The sequence below is a fragment of the Chiloscyllium punctatum genome, chromosome 15, assembly GCF_047496795.1.
Source record: "Chiloscyllium punctatum isolate Juve2018m chromosome 15, sChiPun1.3, whole genome shotgun sequence".
In the NCBI taxonomy this organism is placed as follows: Eukaryota; Metazoa; Chordata; class Chondrichthyes; order Orectolobiformes; family Hemiscylliidae; genus Chiloscyllium; species Chiloscyllium punctatum.
In genome coordinates, this window is record NC_092753.1 from 69,978,664 (window position 1) to 69,995,130 (window position 16,467).

At 39.3% G+C, this 16,467-nt stretch overlaps 1 protein-coding gene across 3 annotated transcripts in view; it reads left to right on the forward strand.

The window, feature by feature from the left end:
- LOC140486371 (sentrin-specific protease 7) overlaps window positions 1–16,467 on the forward strand; it is a 119,705-nt gene that overhangs the window by 42,333 nt on the left and 60,905 nt on the right. For all 3 annotated transcript variants that reach the window (XM_072585412.1, XM_072585411.1, XM_072585413.1), the window contains one exon: window positions 1,476–1,648. In XM_072585412.1, the coding sequence (XP_072441513.1) occupies window positions 1,476–1,648 (173 nt within the window). The remainder of the gene's footprint in view (window positions 1–1,475; window positions 1,649–16,467) is intronic.

A 16,467-nucleotide genomic window follows, 5' to 3' on the forward strand; every position in this document is an offset into this window, starting at 1 on the left:
TCACCATCTGTTCATCCACATCATCTCCTCCTTTGTCAACAACAGAAAAGCCACCATTTTCCAGTCCCTTTCAATTCCGAAACAGTAACTGCCAGACCTGCTGAGTTTCTCCATCACATTTGTTTTATAGCTAGGTGTTTGCAATCATCAGGGAGAAGGATGTGTGTATTATTTCCAAAAAATTAAAATTCAAACCTTGACCCAGTGATGAATGAATAGTTTATAAATTCATGGTGCCATTCAAAAGTCTTTTATATTGTGCCACTTAATTTACAGTAAGATAGTTTCTGCTAATTTCAGTTGAAGTTCATTGAAGTGCCCACAGTGGAAAGGAAGTTCAATTTCTGGTTACTATTCAAGTAGAGGGGTGCCTAGCTCCTCATCAGCACGGGCGGCACGGTGGCACAGTGGTTAGCACTGCTGCCTCACAGCGCCAGAGACCTGGTTCAAGACTGTGTGGAGATTGCACATTCTCCACGTGTCTGCGTGGGTTTCCTCCCACAGTCCAAAGATGTGCAGGTCAGGTGAATTGGCAATGCTAAATTGCCCGTAAGGGGTAGATGTATGGGTGGGGTGGTGTGGACTTGTTGGGCCGAAGGGCCTTTTTCCACACTGTAAGTAATCTAATCTAATCAGCTCATTGAGAGGTATCAGGTTAACAACAGAAGTGACCTGCCTGTTCAGGCCATGCCTTAGAGCCTGGTCCTGTTGTAACCATGCCTGTCTGCATGCCTTCTGTGAAGATATTCCAATAGCTAGATAGTCATTTCTGCAATGTAGACTGAAGTTGAATGTTGCATCTCAATGCAGCTTCCTTCAAGGGAATTGCTGGGAAATTGAAAACCATTCTCACCCAGGCATCTAGGCAGCCCTATCTACCTAAATTTCTTCGGTCTGTCAGCATGACTTTGGGGCCTTTTGAATTATTGAAACTGCTGACGTAGGCTGTAAATGGTGTATTATAAAAAGGTTACGTCTTGGCCTACATCATTACTGCCATGCTGAATGGAATTTTTCCCTGATTTCCTCTAATGCATTTGGTGCAGTCCAGACTCTGATGTCTGACAAGAAAAATTGTTGACTGGTAAGAAGGTAAATCTAAAGAGGACCGAGGGTAATCTGAATTTCTGTGCTATGACCTCTGCCATCTCAAAATGGAACCATGCCTACCATCTAACAAGCTGTTCTGCTCATGGAAAGCAGTTTTGCAATCTTTCAAACGCTTTGACCTATACTTTATAGATTTTATATTTCATTTTTCAACAAAAATCTAGCAAGTAACTGGTTTTGATCAGCTATCTTTGATGACATCTTGTTAGTTCTGGAAGCTTTTGAACTCATAATGTCTAGTATGTCTGTGGAATGGATGCAATTGATTTATATAAATATTTGAAAAGCATGACTGAATTCTGTTTTTTTTAAGTTAAGTAGAAATGCTACAGGTAGAAAACTGAAGTATTGATTTTTGTTTTCAGGTATTTATGCAATAGAACAAACAGAAAAAAGAGGCCAGTTGTGTGAACAGAATAAAATAAATAAAGGCACATCAACAGAATCACCTCTTTCAAGCCCTAAGAAGAAAAGATTATATACTAACCTTCAGGATCATTCTAACCAAAAAGATGTTAATAGTGCTGCACCATCGCAGGTTAGTCAACATGTTTTTGACAGTTATTTTATGTCTGTCATCTTTTTAAAAACTTGTACAATTGTGTAGGTTTGATTAAAACAATGTCATAGAGTTAAACAGCACAGAAACAGACCTTTCAGTCCAACTTGTCTGTGCTGACTAGACGTCCTAATCTAACCTAGTCCCATTTGCCAGCATTTAACCCATATCCCTGTAAACCTTCCTATTCACATACATATCCAGATGGCTTTTAAGTGTTGTAATTGTACCAGCCTCCACCACCATCTCTGGTAGTTTGTTCCATATAGTCACCACCCTCTGTTTGAAAAAGTTACCCCTCATGTCCTTTTGGATTTGCTCACTCTAGGAAAAAGACTTTAGTTATTCACCCTATCCATGCCCCTCATGATTTTATAAACTTCTATAATGTCACTCCTCATCACCCGATGCTGTAGGGGGGAAAAAGTTCCAGCCTATTCTGCCTCTCCCTATAATTCAAACCCTTCAATCATGGCAACATCCTTGTGAATCTTTTCTCTTGGTCAGGTGACCCATTAAAGTAAAATACTGTAGATAATGAAAATGTGAAATCAAACCAGAAAATGCTATATCTGATAGCATATGGGAAGAGGGAAACTGAATTAATACTTCAAATTAAGGGACTTTATCAAACCTAAGAAGGGAAATGGAAAGCCATGAAGGGGAACAAGCTAAGAAACAAACTGAAATCCCATCAAAGAGAAGATCTGTACTACTTCAAGGTCAACATTCCTGGAAATGAAGCAGCAGTGAGTTAAACAATGAGGCAAAAACAAAATATTGTGGTTGCTGGACACCTGAAGACCTTAACCTGAAAAGTTAACTCTTTCCTTCTCCGCATATTATGTCAGATCTGCTCAGTATTTCCAGTGTTTTGTAGTTTTATTTTAATTGACAAATATATATTAGGAAACTTAATAAAGGTTTACTAATTTTATTCAGCAAAAACAACTGTCAGTTATATTACCTTTTCAAAAAGCAAAGAATTTAAAGCAATTTAGGGAAGTGATGGCCTAGTGATATTTTCACTGGACTGTTTATCTAGAGACCCAGCTAATGTTCTGGGGACCTGGGTTCGAATCCTGCCACGATGGATGGTGGGATTTGAATCCAATAAAATCTGGAATAAAGAGTCTAAAGATGACCAAGAAACTATTGTCGATTGTCAAGGAAATACTACCTGGTTCACTAACGTCCTTTTATGGAAGGAAACGGCCTTCCTTACCTGATCTGGCCTACACATAACTCCAGATCCGCAGCCATATGGTTGATTCTGAACTGTCCTCTGGGCAATTAGGGATGAGTAATAAATGCTGACGTCATCTGTGAATTAATTTTTTAAAAAGCATGAGTGTTAGAGCAGATGGCAAAAAGTGTTGTTGGTAGGATAAGGCAAGTTCCAAACTGTAGAAGTAAGATTGCTGAAGGCTTAATCACCATTGATAAAATTAAACTATATGCTGGTGTGGGATATGTAACAGAAATAATGGGTTATGGATGCATTTGAATTTGAATTTGAATTTGGGGATGCCCTTGGAGAAATTTCACAAACATACTTCTAAATTCTTTTGCACTAATCATAACTCTTTTTCCACACCTAGAACTCTCTCTTTCCCTACTGTGCATATATTTAAAATTGAAGTAAGTATGTATATCACCAGAATGGCTTCTGTGCATGCTCAGACACAGCCTGTGACATCAGCTCGCCACACAGGTTGCAGGAGATGTTTTTGTGCTCATGTTTCCATGTTTGATGTCACCATGCTAATGTGAGAAGCCTGCTGAGGCTGGAGCAGAGGTGGAGGATTGGGCTGGTGAATCCAAGCTTGTGGTGTTTGTGGAGTCAGTCACTGCACTAGTCCTGCACAAATATATCCTGTTGCTGCACTGCTCGGGAAGGGGTCCTTCCTGAGATGGGATGATATGTTTGAGGCCAAGGCTGCTGCTACACCCATTGTGTTTCTCTCTCTCTCTCTCTCTCTTTTTCTTTCTCTCTCTCTTTTTTTCTTTCTCTCTCTCTCCCTCTTTCTCTTTTTTTCTCTCTTTCTCATTTTATCTTTCTCTTTTTCTCTCTTTCTCTCGCTCTCGCTCGCTCTCGCTCTCTCTCTCTCTCGCTCGCTCGCTTCACCTGATGGTATTTGCAATTGACAAAAAAGGAAAATATCTAATTTGAAAGTTTAAACTATATGCTGGCTATGAAGGTAGTTAATAGTGCTTTTAGTCATTCTTTACAATAATAACCTTAATGTGAAATCCTATTGTAATTATTAATGAGCGGTTTAAAGACAGAAGGAGCACTTTATAGTTTTGGATTTTTTAAATTCTTTCATGAGATATGGACGTTATTGACTAGACCAAGGTTGCACATCCTTAATTTCCCAGAGGGCAGTTGAGTCAATACCTTGTTTGTAGGTCTGGAGTCACATTTAGATCAGATCAAATAAGGATGGCAGTTTCTTTCACCAAAGGACATTAGTGAATCAGCTTTTTTTCCAAACAATGGTTTCACAGTTACCATTAGACCCTTAAGATTTTTTGTAAAAATTGCATTTAAAGTTTACCATCTGCCTTGGTGGGTTACAAACCTGGGTCCCAAGAACATTGACTGGATCTCCTGAATTAATAGTCTAGTGATAATACCACTAAACCATTGGCTCCCCGATGGCATTCTCCTTCTTACTGAACAGTGATGCTGGGCCTTTGAACATGTTCAAAGCTAATTTAAACTGAGGATCAGTGAATTTGCAGGAAATTGGAATTGGGGATACAATTGAATCATCCAATGTCAGAGAAGTATCAAGAGGTTGAATGGTCTCTTCCTGCTCTATTTCTTGTGTTGTATTGAAGAAGTTTGAGGAGAGCCCTAAAGTTTTTTTTCTTTTGGAATTGAATCTGGGAAATGGGGAGGCGATGACCTCGTGGTATTATTGATGAACTATTAATCCAGAAACTCCAGCTAATGTTCGGCGACCTGTGTTCAAATCCCACCACAGCAATAATAGAATTTGAATTTGGGTGAAAAAACGTTTTCATGGTTCATAGATTCTTAGTTTCTGATATTGTCAGAAAAATGCATCTGACTCACTAATGTTCTTCAGGGAAGGAAATTGCCATCTTCACATTGTCTGGTCTATGTTTGACTCCAGAGCCATAGCAATGCAATTGACTGTGAATACGTGGTTTGGCCACTGACATGGCCTCGTGAGTAACTCTGTTGTGTAATAGCTGCAAAGTCTCAACAAAGAAATGAAACTGGACAGTACCTAACATTACCTAACTGAGACACCAGAAAAGATCACAGCAGAAACAGTCCTGTCGACCCTGCAAAGTCCTTTTTACTAATATCTTGGAGCTAATGTCAAATTTGGAAGAGCTGTCTCAGTAGTCAAACCACAGCCTGACACAATCATACTCATGGAATGATGCCTTACAGACTATGTCCCTAGCACCACCGTCTCTGGATATGTTCTGTCACACTGACAGGATATACCTAGCAGATATGGCAGCACAGTGGTATGCACTCAGCAGAAAGTTGCCCTGGGAGTCCTCAACATTGACTCTGGACCCCATGAAGACTCATGGCTTCAGGTTAAACAGGCAAGGAAACCACCTGCTGATCACCACGTACCATTCTCTCTCTGACGAATCAGTACTCCTCCGTGTTGAATAGTGTCTGGAAGAAGCACTGAGGGCCATAAAGTCATTTAATGTATTCTGTGTGGGGGATTTTAATGTCAAGAGTGGTCTGGCAGCAGCACCATTGATCATGCTGGTGTTATGGACCAGACCAAACCCCCTTCAAACATCAAGGAGATAGCCTCAACCCTAACTTTTATCGCATTTAGAGGCAACTGTAAGGTGCTATCTTCCTGATTTGATTGATCAAACTAGTAGGCTTTATGCAAAACACATTTTATTTTTATACCACAGTTAAATACAAACAAAAAAAAATTCAGGGTTCTTAACAAGGTAATGTATTTTTTAACTGTTCCAATATGGCAACATCTCATAAACCCACCCTTGAAAAAGGTAAGTTCAGCAAAACAATTTCAAGCACTTGCTTTCTCCTCCAGTTCAGGAGAAAGGAATGAATCTAGCAGCAGAGAGTGACCTTCAACCCCAAAACCCCAACTTCAATAACTGAAAGCTAAATCTAAAGCCCTGGGTGTCTGTGATGCTGACTCCACCCACTTATGCTTCTGTTATCAAATTTAGAAACTAAAGCTATTTACTTTCCTTTCCATGGAACAGACACCTCCAGGTTTACAACATCCCTCTTCAGGAGAAACTGGACGAAACAAATGCCTGTTAATGGTGCAAATTATCACACTAGTCAGGTCTGAAATGACAGGTAGTGAGAGAACCAAGAAGAGGGGAAAAACATACATGACCTCATCCATCCCAATCTGCCAGCTGCAGATGCATCTGTCCATGACAGTATTGGTAAGAGTGACCACTACACAGTACTTGCAGAGACAAAGTCCTGCATTCACATTGAAAATACCCTCAATTGTCTTGCGTGGCATTGTCACCGTTCTAAATGGAATAGACTTCAAACAGATCTAGTAACTGAAGACTGGGCACCCATGAGAAGCTGTGGGCCATCACCAGCAGTAGAATCTGCAACCTCATGACCTGGCATATTCTCCACCCCCCCACCCCAAACTCAACTATTAGCATACTGCCAAGGAATCAACCCTGGCTCACTGGCAAATGCAGGAAAGCATGACAGGGGCAGCATCGTGCATGCCTAAAGGTGAGGTGTTGACCTAATGAAGCTACCAAATAGGGCTACTTGCATGCCTAACAGCATAAGCAGCAAGTGAAAGATTACAGCTAACTGATTCACAACAAACTGATCAGATCTAAGCTCTGCAGACCTGCTGTATCTAGTCGTGAATGGTCAAGTAAACAACTAAGTGCTAAGTACATAATCCATCTCATTCTCCTCTCTGTTCCCTAGCAAAACAGATACCAGTCTTCAGCCAATAGTTGGAAGTACTGGATAATGTGAAGGCTGTGGGCCCTGACAACATTCTGGCAATAGCATTGAAGACTTGTGTTCCAGTACCTGCTGCTCCCTGGCTAAGCTCTTTCAGTTTGGTTATAACACTAGCATCTACCCAAGAATGTGGAAAATTACTTGGTTATGTCCTATATGCAAAAAGCAGGACAAATCGAACACTGCCAATTACTGCCCCATCGGTCTACTCTCAATCGTCAGTAAAGTAATGCCTAGTAAAGTGATGGAAGTTGTCATCAGTAGTGCTGTCAAGGAGTCTCTGTGCTGGTTTGATTCATACATACTGCATAGTGTCACAAGCTTTTTTTCTAAAAGTTGCTCCTTAGCTCAAGGAGACTCTCTGTCTTTGATTTTTTTTTTCAGAGGGGTAATAAATCGGGCCGGGCTCCAATCAGTCTAGTTTGGTACAAAGATGAAAAGGATTTTGAGAGGCCTTTTGTTTATATGTAAACAGATGAGATTTCAGGCCAAAGTGGTCATGTTTTAGAAGTGACCTGTATAAAGAGAGGGGAGTGGTCACCTCTCTCTCGCTCTCTCACTCTTTCAACTTCAACCTGTAAGCATGTGTTCCATTTATACTGGTTTTTAAAAGGAGTTGCTTACTTGGACTGTTGTGTATATTCAGAACAGCATAATTAAGTCTAGTTGGATAGGTTGAGTTCTGTAGGGGTTCTTTATTCTGTTCTTTGAGTTTCATTGTGTTATTTTCTGAATAAATTTGGTCTATTTTAAAATCTATTAGTCAACCTAGCTAACTTAATCCAGGTAATTTTCTTTGTATGCTTACTGAAACAAATTGCAAAGTTATGGTCTGAGTTGCCTGCTTAAGAATGTTTTGAGTGGTCTGGCTTGTTCCATAACAATAGGAACAGGTTGTGTTTGTTGGCTCCAGGACACCTCTGTAGGAATTTCTCAGGGCTTGGCCCAACTATCTTCAGTTGCAATGACCTTCCCTCCATCATGAAATCAGAAATGGGAATGTACAATCATCGACAAACAATATTTAGTGCTATTTGCAACTCTTCAGAAACTGAAGCAGTCTGTGATCAAATGCAACAAGATCTGGATAATATCCAGGCTTGGCCTTGCAAGTGGCAAGTAAAAACAGTAAAATTTTAATAGGACTAGACAGTAAAATTCTCGTGTGGTTTCAAATTCATCTGAAGTTTCGCTGCTCCTTCAGTCCACACCTTCCAAGATGTCGTTTCTTATTGTGGCCTCTTAAAGTGTCCCAGGTTTTATTCACTCCACTATTTAGTCTTGATTTTATTGTCAAGATCCTAAATTTGAGAATTTCCTCCCAAAATTTCACTGCTTCTCTTACCACTTTTTATGTTGACCCTTTAAAATGTGCCTCTTTTGATCAAGTTTTTGGTGAGCTAGTTTAATATTAATCTTGTATAGCTGCATCTCAAATTTAAAAGGTAACGTTTTGGTAAAATGCTTGATGATATTTTACTCATTTAAAGATGCTCTGCATAAATGTATGTTCAAAAACAGTTTTTAAAATAAGGTCAGAACAGCTTTTTTCATTTAAAAAAATCTCAATCTACGGAAACCAGGAAATGTCAATGAGCAGAATGTTTTCTGTTTTGTCAGCTGCTTAAATTATACTAAGAATAAAGTGACTGTGAATTTTCTTTCAAATTGAGACTCTGCCAGTATTCTTTACAGTAAACAATGAGAAAATCAAAAGTTATTCTGATCACCCTCTGGCAGGGACTCCATATTCTTGGCTTAGGTCTACCGACTTCCTGAAAGCCCACTTAAGTTTAAAAAGCTTTTAACATTGATGAATGTGCTGCTCTACACCAACCTGTATTTCAAATCCATAAGCATTCTATCACCAATACTACTTATTTGCAGTTTATACATCATCTTCTTTCCCACGTCAAATCTGAAAACCTTGCCACACCTTCGTTATCTGCAGAGTTCACTTTTTAAGTTCCTTCTCTCTCAGTACAAGAAAAACAAATAGAAAAGCAGGAGTAGACCATTTGGCCCCTCAAGACTTCTCTGGCATTAGATGAGATTATGGTTGATGTTGTAGCCTGAACTCCATTTTCTGTCTGCACTCTAAAACTTTACTGAAAGAGGAACAGCCTCAGTGAACCTCTACAGATACAGCTACAAGACTAGGAATCCAGGATTTTTGACTTCATGATGCAGCGGAGCAACAATTTATAAAGGATTACTTGAATGTTATGGTATTCCCTTACATCTGCTGTTATTCTCCTTGGTGATAGAGGACATGAGTTAGAAGGGTAGTGTCAAAGGAACCCAAAGTGGCCTCAACCACTTCCTGTGAATTCCACAGGCTCAGCACTGTCTGGATGAAAAAAAATTCCTCTCCGCTCAGTACTAAAAGGTTTACTTCTTATTGTTAAACTACGACCCCTGGTTCTGGATTCCCCCATCGTTGGGAGCATTCTTCCTGCATCTGACCTGTCTAGTCCTATTAAAATTTTACTTTTTTTTTGAGATCCCTCCTTCTTTTCTAAACAGCAGTAAATGCAATCCTAACGAATGTAATTGCTCCTCATATGTCAGTCCTGCCACCATTGGAATCAATTTAGTAAGCCTTTGCGCTCTATCCAGCAAGGACATCCTTCCTCCGACAAGGAGACCAAAAATGCGCGCAGTTTTCCAGATATGGCCTCAGCAATGCCTATATAATTGTAGCAAGACATTCTCATTGCTGTACTCCAATCCTCTCAATATGATAGCCAACATGCTACTTGTTGCCTTTACTGCCTGCTGCACCTGCATGCTTACCTTCAGTGACTGGTGCACAAGGACAACCAGGTTTTTAAAATGCCCCTCTTAATTTACTGTGATTCAAGTAAGAATTTGCCTTCCTGCTTGACTTCCAATGTGGATAACCTCACTTTCACCTACATTATCCTTCATCTGCCATGCATTTGCCTGCTCCGCCTGGCCAAATCACACTGGAACATCTTTGCATACTCCTCAAACCTCACCCTTCCAACCAGCTTTGTATCATCTGCAAATTTTGAGAGATTCCATTCCGTTCTTTCATTAAATCATGAACTCATATTATGGATAGCTGAGGTCATAGTACCAATCCTTGTGGTACCAAGCTAGTCACTGCCTATCATTTAGAAAAAGACCTATTTACTCCTACTGTTTCCTGTTTGATAACCAATTTCCTATTTATCTCAGTACAGTACCCCCATTTCATGCACTTTCATTTTGCACATTAGTCTCTTATGTGGAACTTTGTCGCAAACTTTCTGACAGTCCAAATAAACCACATCTCCTCTCTCCAATCATCTCTACTAGCTAAATCCTTGAAGAATTCCAGTGGATTTGTCAAGCATGATTTCCCTTCTATAAATCCATGCTGACTGTGTTTGATTCTACCATTGTTTTCTAAGTGCTCTGCTGTAAGATTCTTGATAATGGGCTGTAGCATCCTGCCCACTAACTGATGTCAAACTCACTGCTCTTAATTCTGTTTTCTCTCTCTACCTTTTTTTAAATTGGATGGTAGCTAATGCAATCTGTGGATCTACTCCAATGTCTAAAGAATCTTGGAAAGTGACCACCAATGCATCTATCACTTCAAAGGCCACTTCCTTAGGTGTTGTGCAATATAGATTATCAGACCCTAAGGATTTATCTATCTTCAATTCCATCAAATTCTCCAACATCATTTCCCTACTAATACAGATTTGCTTCAGTTCCTCCCTCTCATTAATCCGAGTGGTGTTCCCCATCATGTTTGCTACGTTATTTCTGTCCTCCTTTCTAAAAACAGAAGAAAAGTATGAATTCATTTTGTCAACCATTTCTTTGTTCCCCACTATAAATTTTGTAGTTTCTCACTGTAAGGGACCTACATTAGTTCACTAATCTTTTTCTCTTTTCAGGCCTATAGAAATGTTTACAATCAGTTCTGGTGTTTCCCCGCAAGCTTATGCTCCTACTCTATTTTCCTCTTCTTAATCAATCCCTCGGTCTTCCTTTGACTTCTAAACTGTTCCCAATCCTCAGGTTTTTTTTTCTTCTTGTCAATTTGTCTGGCTTTTTTTTTGTTGCATCTAATACTGTCTCTCACTTCCCTCATAAACCATGGTTTGGCCACTGTTCTCTTCTGCACTCTTGTGCCAGATAGGAATAAACAATTTCTGTGATTCACCCATTTGCTCTTTGAAAATTTGCCATTGCCTATCCCTGTCATTTATTTCAGTAACATTTTCCAATCCATCATTGTGAACTCATGCCTCATACAATCAGAGTTTCCCTTATTTTAAGATTGAGGACTTTAGTCTAGAACCTACTACCTTACTCGCCATCTTTATGAAGAATTCTATCATGTTATGGTCACTCAGACCCAAGGGGTCTATCACAACTACATTCCCAATTATTCTCCCCTCGTTGTATAATGCCCAGTCTGAGATGGCCTGTTCTGTATTTAGTTCCTCAATGTACTGCTCCAGAAGCCATCTTGCATGTACTCCAGGAATTCCTCTTCTATAGTATTGTGACTAATTTGATTTGCCGCATCTATATATGTAGATTAAAGTCCCCAAAATCACAGTTGTTCCTTTACCGAATGCATCTCCACATCGCCACTACAGTTTGAAGGCTTGTGTAGCCCCACAGTCCTTTAATATTTTCAGTCCCTTGGTATTTCTCAATGCTACCCACACAGGTTCTACATTGCCTGAGTAATATCTTCCCTCAATATTGTGTTTGATGTCATCTTTAACCAGTCATGCAACTCCACACCTTTTTCCCTTTCGTCTGTCCTTCCTAATTACTGAATACCACTGGATGTTAAGTTCCTGTCCGTGGTCATCCTGCAGCTATGTCTGCATAATCCTAACTATATCATACCCATTTGCATCTGTTTGCACGATTAATTCATCCACCTTATTTTGATTGCTGTGTGTATTCAGACATAAAACATTTTGGATTTTCTTTTTACCATTCCTTGTCCTTTTCCCACTATTTCTTGTGGTCTTGTTTGATTCTGGTCTTTTGATTCCTCTGCCTATCAATTCACTTATTTTCCTTTCTGTCCTTTGCTCTTGTCCTTGATTCCCCTGGATTTCTCTTTCATGGTTGGACCAGGTAAATTTCTGTTCATCGATGGCCTTCAGAATGTTGATAAGATTCATTTAAGGCTAAAGCCCTTGAGATCAAAAGAAAGGTGGTTAGCATCTCTTATTGGAAATGGACATTGCCTGGCAATTGTGTGGTTTGCATGTGTTTGTTGCTTGTTAGTCAGAGCAAGTCTTGCAGATGGACTGCTTCTGAGGAGTTATGAATATGATTTATCTAATGATGATTGCACAGTGTTATCTTCACTTCTGAACTTTTGGTGAAAGAAAAGTAATTGATGAAACAATTGAAGATGTTTGGGCATAGGACGCTGTCCTGGGTTGATGGGATAACTACCAGACTATTAATCCACAGTTCCATGTAATATCCTGGGGATCGAAGTTTGAATTTTCTAAACATCCAGAGTGGGAGAATGATGGGTTGATTGAAGCTCCGTATTAGTGTTGCAGTTAGTAGCCCTGCCTGCCATGTGGGAGACCAGGGTTCCTTTTGCTGATCTTTGCCTGTGGAATGTGAGTAAGTATGGTTTCTTTAGGATCCTTCTGGTACTAGTTTCTCTACCTGTGGGCCTAGAAGTCCAGGTTCAAGTCCCTTCAGTTCAGAGGTGTGTAATGGTTTGTATTTGAACACGTTGATCAGAAAGCATCGGTGTTGACAAACTCCAGCAAGCATGACTTAGTACAGAGATGTTTGGGTTACAATAGTCACAGCCATCTTTCTTTATGTTTGGTGTGGTTCCAACCAGTGGAGAACTTTCCCTCTAATTCCCATTGACTTTAATTATGCTGTAGCTCATTGATGCCAAGTTGAATCAAATGATACCTCAATGGTAAGGATGAACTCTCACCACATCTCCGAAATTAAGTCCTTTTGGACTATGGCTGTAGTGAGGTATGATGTCAAATGGCTCTGGAAGAACCAAACTGAGGATCACTGAGCAGTTTATTGCTGAGTAAGTGCCATTTGATAGCATTTTTGATTACCCTTTCTATCACTTTAATATTGAGTAAACTAATCAGATGGCAATAGCCAGTATGGGCAAGATATAGCTGGGCAATTTTTCATATTGTAGGGCAGATGTCAGTTGTAACTGTACTTTGATAACTTGAAGTCTTAAGCACTGTTGTTTGTCCTTTGAGTTGAACATAACTATGCACATCATCTGGAGTGATTGGTAGTAGTTTAATGGGTGTGTCTGTGACTGTTAAGGCCACTGTGTCCAGAAATTCCTGCTGCAAATTTAGGAGGACAATGCAGATGATTGAGTTTATTGAGGTCATGGCCTTTGTATCCAGAATACACAGTCCTTTTTAAAAAAAAATTACAGATATTATACTGAACTGACTGAATACTGTTACATGTGATGCCATGGATCTTGAGAAGAGGCAGCGTTGGATCATTCATTCAGCATTTTGGCTGACAATGGTTGCAGATGCTTTAGTCTTGTTGTTTTCTACAGATGCGCTGGGCTTCACGCTAATTCAGGCTGTGTAGGAGCCACCTCCTCTAGTTGGTTGTGTAATTGTCTGTTATTTTTCACAATTGGGTGTTGTAGAACTACAAAGCTTTACCTGATCTGTTGTTTGAATTGCTTAACTATATATTTAGTAAGTTGTCTCCACTATTTAATGTTTTCAATCATTGTTAAAAATTAAAACACCAGGTTATAGTCCAACAGGTTTATTTGGAAACACTAGCTTTCGAGGTGCTGCCTCTTAATTAGGTTGTTGTGCAACATGACCATATGACACAGAATTTATAGCAACAGAGTTATAGTGTCATGGAGTTGTAATGATGTATTAAACAACTTCAGTTAAAAATCTCTCAATACCAGGTTATAGTTCTTTAAACAAATTTAGATTAAGTCTTTCATCTTTTAGAATGGGATAAGGTGGTTTAGGTTCGTTAATAAACCTGTTGGACTATAACCTCGTATGTGATTTTTAACTTTGTCCATGCCAGTCCAACTCAGGCACCTCCAGATTGTTTTCAGTCATGTTTTAGTGCTTCTCCAAAGATTGATCCTTGAACAATACTGCGGGTAACATTTGAGAATGGACAAGAGAAGTTATTGCAGGCAATTTATAGGCTACAATTAGATCAAAGTGGAACCATTAGAGTGTAGTCTAACCTAGCTGGCCAGACTATTATTTGGTCAGTTATGTCAATGGCTGCAGACTGATCACGCACAATGGTGAATGATAAGTTTGCCACAGACAGGTGATGTAATTTGTCTTTTGAGCGCTATTTAAATATTATGACTAGGGCATAAAACTGATAAGACGATCAAATATGGGATCCGAGGGAAGGTGGACATGGATTTGGGAAGCCATGTCATGTTGATGGACTCTGTAGATGGGGAGGTTGCTTGAAGGAGGGCTCAAGGATTTTTTATTTTGGAGCTGGAACTGATAGCAAATTTAAAGGAAAGGGTGAATTATTCCTCAAAAGAGAGAACAATTCGTAATATCAGTTAACGTGGGAGACGAGGGAAATGGTTTGTTATCTGTTTATTGGGAAAAGAATCAAAGAAGCAAGAGAGAGAGAGATCTCATGGAAAAGAAGGGAAATAGGAGAGTAACCAGAACAACTGGAGTTTAGATGATGGTCATCTTTTAAGATCCTGTTCTTGTAAAATTGTCAATTTGGGTTGCTACCAATTTGGTGAATCTTTAAAACATTAAACCCTGAGATTAAATGATTAACAGTGGATAAGAGACAGAAAGCAGAGAGTAATGTTGAAAGGATAGTTTTCATACAGAGGGAAGTAATATAGAGGTGCCCCCTAATGTTTGTTATTCAGACCATGCCTCTCTTTGATAGATGTTAATTGTCTGATTTAACTATGAAAAGCAGTATCTCAAAGTATATAGCATCAATCAAAACAGTGAGGAGATTAGTAAACTTAAGTTACTACATGTCTGCTTACTTAGTGTAGAGAAATGTAAGTTGATGCATTTGGAAAGAAGAATGAAGAGAGGTAATGTAAATTAAATGCAGTATTGAAGGGTTGCAGGAGCAGAGATAAGGGAGTTTACACGTACAAATCTTTGTCAGAGCTAATTGACATGCTTTTTTAAAAAAAACCCAACCTAGACCTAAAACAGAACTTGTTGTAAAAGCTGAGCAGGTCTGGCAGCATCTGTGAAGAGAAATCCGAGTTAATGCTTTGAGTCTGAACTGTGTTCTGAGGAAGGGTCACCGGACCTGAAATGTTAACTCCGATTTCTCTTCACAGATGCTGCCAGACCTGCTGAGCTTTTCCAGCAACTTTTTGTTTGATTTATGGCATCCACAGTTCTTTTGGTTTCCATGCTAGATCTAATTTTATGAATTGAATAATTTGAGAACAAAAGTAATAAAAATTAAACTGAAACATTCTAAATCACTGGTTATCTGAAGAATGTTGTCATTGTCTAGAGAGGAGGCCAAGACTTGAGAGGGTATAGTAGAGAATTACTGAACTAAAGGGTATTGTTAGCTTTTATAAAAAGGCAAAGCTGTTTCTACTCAGATGTAATGAGACAGATGTTTGTCAAAAGATTGAGCAGGTTATTATCTGGAATTTACTGCCTGAAAATATGGAGATAGCAGATTCAATTGTAGCTTTCAAAAGAGAAATGAGTTATCTATTGGAAAAAGCAAGGTAATGGGACTAATTGGGTAGGTTTTTCAAAGAGGCGCTACAGACATAGTGAGCTGAATGGCCCGTTGTTTTTGTTCCCTAAGCAGTAAATCCACCTGAAATGGGATTTTTATTTTGTCTCTAATCAAAAGTCTCAGTGGTAGCAAGTATGAGTCATGTTTGCTGTTTACACCAGAATTGAATCGTACACTTTGAGGTCTAATCCCAGGCAGCCAACTGCATAAGACAGTATTGTGCTTTTAATGGCACACCTCTGATTGGGCAGTTTCTGTTGCCAACCAAACAAATGTGACTATTTAGTATGAGCACAGTTTGTATGTGGGACCACTAAAATTAATGGAGTCTTTGAGAGAGTTGTCTATTTTTGAAGTTTTCAATTGTTCCTGGATATCTTTTCAGTTTATAAAAAAACAAAAGATTCAGCAGCCTTGATATTGGCACAGTTATTCAATAACTTCTATTTAGTATATTCTTGGGTGATGGTTGAACTAGTAAAAATTTATTTATTGCTTCTCTATAGTTGTTTTAATTAGATATTGTTGGGCCTCCAATACCACAGTGGTTCTTGTGCTGCTCCTAGTGTTAGTTGTTGAATTTCAGGGTTTTTGACCAGCGATCAAGAGCAGGAAAATTCAGAAATTAAAATGCTATATGAATACAGTGTGGTGCTTTGCAGTCAAGGAAGTACAACTGTGACTACACTTTGAAAGTAATGTAGGAGTGTGATGTATGACCAAGTCATATTGCTGTATGACGTTTTGGGGGGATGGGGGATGGGGGGTGGTGATCGTGATCATGTTCATGTGAGTTTGATGCTGATGTTATTACGAGCAGTAGGAGGTATTGCTGACAGAATTAAGAAGCCTTAAACAATATATCTTGTAATACGGATGGAGTAGGTGGATATTAATTACAACAGCAGAGATACTAATTGTGGACCGCTTTCTCCTGGATTCTGTTGAGGTTTGAGGTGTTATTGTTCACTCAAATGGGTGTAGCCGTGGATTATTCAACTTCATCTTTGTGGCTTGAGGTTGG